At 39.8% G+C, this 4412-nt stretch overlaps 1 protein-coding gene across 1 annotated transcript in view; it reads right to left on the bottom strand.

Annotated features, from left to right (window-relative positions):
* Positions 1-296: 296 nt before the first annotated feature.
* SLC6A11 (solute carrier family 6 member 11) overlaps positions 297-4412 on the bottom strand; it is a 179418-nt gene continuing 175302 nt past the window's right edge. Inside the window, exon 14 of the mRNA XM_044665835.1 lies at positions 297-464. Within this exon, the coding sequence (XP_044521770.1) occupies positions 312-464 (153 nt within the window). The 3' untranslated portion in view covers positions 297-311. The remainder of the gene's footprint in view (positions 465-4412) is intronic.

The raw sequence follows: 4412 nt of genomic DNA, 5'->3' as shown, positions 1-4412 counted from the left end.
CTATCCCCGAAACCCAAGTATAAAAGGTTGACAGTACATTTTACAGATCTTCCTAATTCCTATGAAACGACAATTAAAATCACCACATTACAGGAGGTTTTTGCTAGCATCCCATACAATATTATCTCTTTGTGACTGTTACTTACATAATAATTAAAAAATAATCACTTTTAAACAAGTATACAGTGTTCATTTTAAAATTAACTTGTTAATAATTTTTGTGCAAAACAAGCGAACTCCTATAATTAAGTGAAGTAGTTTATTTCTTCATTTATACAGAAAGCAAAAAATCCCAGTCGAAGAGAGGTCTCTCAGAAATGTGTCTCCTTTTCTGTGATGGCAGAAATGTTTCCATCCCCTTTGAGTTTGGCATCACAGTCATTTAGAGTAACTGTTCGTGGGCCGGCGCCAAGCTTCCCTCTCATCTTCAGGTCTGGGCTGGGCACTATCAACTTCCTGAATTTCTGTGTGATGGAAGAAGATAAGAGCTGGGTGATGATGTTTCTGGACTCTCGCCTTATCTGTCTGTCCAACCTCAAAAGTTTTGGTGCCCCCACCCTACTTTTCTAGAATCACAAATTCAAAGATGGAGGGCTCCTTGGAAATGTTCTTGTCCAACCATCCTAACTTTCTAGTTGAGAAAATGGGATCTTGGGGGAATAGAATAAAATGATCAGTCATGTGACTGGTAAGTTTTTGAGGTGGTACTTGAAACCTAGACCCTCTGATTCTAAATTCAATGGTCTTTTCTCCAGTCCATGCAGCTAGACTTCTGGAAAAATACACAGACAGACAAGACACACACACACATACAACTAGGAGTTTTCTTCTCTTCTCCTCCTGAGACAGGAAGAGACTTGGTCACCCAGTGAGTTAGTAGCAGAGCTGGATCTAAAAATGAACTCTACTAGTCTGACTCTCATTCCCTGAAAACCACTCTTCAAGGGAAAAATGTCCCCCAAATCTCATGTAACCCAGATGCGTAAGGTGCCTAACCTCCTTGAGCGTCAGTTTTCCCATCTATAAAATGGGAATAATAATATCACCTACCTTATAGGATCATTGTGATAATCATGCCCTATTAGCCATTGCAAACAACACATTCAAAACAGAATCTTTGTCCTGAAATCCTCTTTTCTGTCCAACTTTTCTGTTGCTGTCAAGATAGACCAGTGAAGGAGGGGTGGTAGCAGCTCGTGGCTCAAGTAGATAGAGAGCTAGATCTGGAGGTGGGATTCTTGGGTTCAAATATGGTCTTATGTACTTCCTAACTATGGGACCCTGGGCAAGGCACTTAACCCCAATTGCCTCACTCTTACTGCTCTTCTGCCTTAGAACTGACACTTAGCATAGATTCTAGGAAAGAAAGTCAAGGTTTTAAAGAAGGATAGATCAATGGCTTTGGTGTCCTCCTTAACTCTGCCTTCAAACTCACCTCACACACTCGGTCTGTTGTCAAATTTCATCATTTTTGCCTTTACAATATCTTTCCTAAAAGTCCCCTTTTCTCTGTTCATCCATCCCCAACCCTATCATCTCACTGGACAATGGAAATAGTCTTTGACTTGGTCTCTCTGCCTCAAATCTCTCTCCATTCTATTCCACCCTCCACAGAACTGCTTAAATGATGTCTTCAGATTTCAAGTCTGATCATGGCACTTCCCTTATGTGGTAAACTCCAGTGGCTTCCTATGACCCCTGTGAACACATCTAAAGTCCTTTGTTTAACATTTAAAGCCTTTCACAACCCGATTCCCTTTCTACCTTCCTACCTTACACATTTCCCTCACTGATTCAGCTATCAACTCTTTCTTGTTCACCATGTGTGAGCCACTATTTCCTTATTTTTCTTAATAAAAAACAAACCTACCTTCCATCTTAGAATCAATACTAAGTATTGGTTCTAAGGCAGAAGAGTGGTAACGGCTAGGCAATGGGGGTTAGGTGACTTACCCAGGGTCACATAGCTAGGAAGTATCTGAAGTCAAATTTGAACACAGGACCTCCTGTCTCTAGATCCACTAAGCTACCTCACTGCCTCTCTATTTCCTTATTTTTCACACTTGCACCTGCTACCCTCCATCTCTCCTCATCTCTGACTCCTAGCTTTACTGTCTCAAATCCCACCTTCTTCAGAAGGTCTTTCTCAACTCTTTCCTCCATATGCATGTTGTCTCCCCCCCATTAGAATGTGAACTGCCTTGAGGGCATGTCCTCTGTTTCTGACTTTCCTTTGTTTTTCCAGTGCTTTGAATAGTACCTGGCATACCGTAGGTACTTCATAAATGCTAGCTGACTAAAGTACTTTGTAAATCTTAGCCATAATATACTTCAGTTTTTCCCTTTTAGGATAAACCATCCAAGTACATGATAAGGCTAACTTGTCCATGTGTTATGTTCAGGACTAACCACAGTAATTAAACAAATAGAAATAAAGACTATTAGTCTGTCAGGACTGAAGAGGTCATTGAGTACAAGCCTCTCATTTTACAGATGAATTAAGCAAATTTCGGGCATGGGAAATGAATTCTTCAAGATGGTGGATAGAGCCTAGACCTAATGTGTAGTCCTGGGGTCTCTTCTTTTGCAATCCCCTCCTAATAGCAGTTCTAAAGATACCCAGTCATCCTCTTCCTTAAATCATTGCTATGCATCTTAAATATAAATGTAATGGAGCTTTAGATAAGCAGTCTACAAGTGGCTCCATACTGCAAAGAGCACTGGACCTAGAGTCAAGTAGAACTGAATTCAAAACCCACTTCAGGCCCTTATAAGCTGTATGACCCTGTGTAAATCATTTAATTTCTTTTGGCCTCCGTTTCCTCATCTGTAAAATGAGGAAAAGAATAGCACTTACAACCCAGGTCGGGTAAATAAAATGAAATAATATGTAGAAAATACTTTGCAAAACTTAGAGTTATAGAAATGTTTATAATTATGATAATAATAACAATTATTATTCTAGGGTGGGATCATAGGACTTAGGAACAAATGGAAATTTAGAAGTCATTTAAACCAAATTTCTTATTTTAAATGTAAAAATTCCAAGGTAAAGGCAGCAAGGTGGTTCAGTGGATTGAGAGCCCTGTCTAGAGGCAGGATGTTCTGGGTTCAAACCTGGCCTCAAACTCTTCCTAGTTGTGTGACCCTGGGAAAGTCACTTAATCCCAATTGCACAGGCTTTATCACTCTTCTGCCTTGGAACCAAGACACAGTATTGATTCTATTGATTGAAGGTAATGGTTTACAAAAAACCTCAAAGCTCAGGGAGGCAAGATCCCCTTTTCTGATTGGGTTTTAAGATAGAGTCTTGTCTTGGGAAGTCACTGGGTGGTATAGCAAAGAGTCTCTATTCTTCCTTTCCTGCTAACCCTACATTCTAAAGCCTAAAGTTACCTTCACAGAAACTTGCTTCTGTTAATATTGAAGTCTGAAAAACTAGCAAGAACCTTATTATATTTTTTTCAGAGAAGAAGGGCATAAGGTCTCAATGGAAGACATCAGCTGGCATGAGATCCCAGAGTGCTAACAAAACAACCCGTTGACCTATAAACTCTTTACAAGTAAGACAACCTTCAATGCTCCAGGGTTCTTAACTCCAGAAATAATCACCATCCTTGCAGAAAGAAGGCAGGAAGAGAAGGTCATTTTTACAATTGGCCTGTGGCTCTGTGGCAGCCCAATGGACTGTGCTTTCTCTAAGGAGACACTGGAGAGAGTGGCTATTGTCCTACCCCCAGGAAAATATCAGTTATGTCAGTGTGCTGAGCCCTCTTCAAGGACCTGATATCTTCGCTGATTCTAGGGATCTACAGTTCAACTTAAAGACCTTTACCTTAAATTCCAAATGCAAACAAAACAAAAATAACCATATTCCTCACTTATATCCCACTCTTCTTTCCATCCTTCATATCACTATCTGTGCTCATGCCTTCCTCCTCTCACAATGGTGTTATTTCAATAACCTTTTCATTGGTTTTCCTATCCCCCCAGTGTTCCCATTCCTTAGTCCATCGCCCATTTAGTAAAGAATTCCTCTCCTACTTATAGCTGTGAAAGATATATGATGTGCCTCTCTTTTCATTTTTTAAGGTATGGCCTATAATCCATTTTGAATTTGTTGTATAAATAAATACAAATAAATGCAATATAGTATAAAATGTGGCTACCAATCCAATTTCTTCCAGACTGCTTCTCAGTTTTTCTAGCAGTTCTTGTTAAATAGTGAGCTCTTGCCTAGATATTTTATGCTTTCAGGTTGCCCAGCTACTAGGTTATTGAATTCAGTGATCAATTCATCTTTTGTCTAGTCTTTTCCATTGATCTGCTCTTCCTTCCTTCCTTCCTTCCTTCCTTCCTTCCTTCCTTCCTTCCTTCCTTCCTTCCTTCCTTCCTTCCTTCCTTTCTTTCTT

This window comes from Gracilinanus agilis, chromosome 1 (genome assembly GCF_016433145.1).
Source record: "Gracilinanus agilis isolate LMUSP501 chromosome 1, AgileGrace, whole genome shotgun sequence".
Taxonomy (NCBI): domain Eukaryota; kingdom Metazoa; phylum Chordata; class Mammalia; order Didelphimorphia; family Didelphidae; genus Gracilinanus; species Gracilinanus agilis.
The sequence above is the reverse complement of the archived record's forward strand: the minus strand, read 5'-3'. Positions and strand labels throughout refer to the sequence as shown.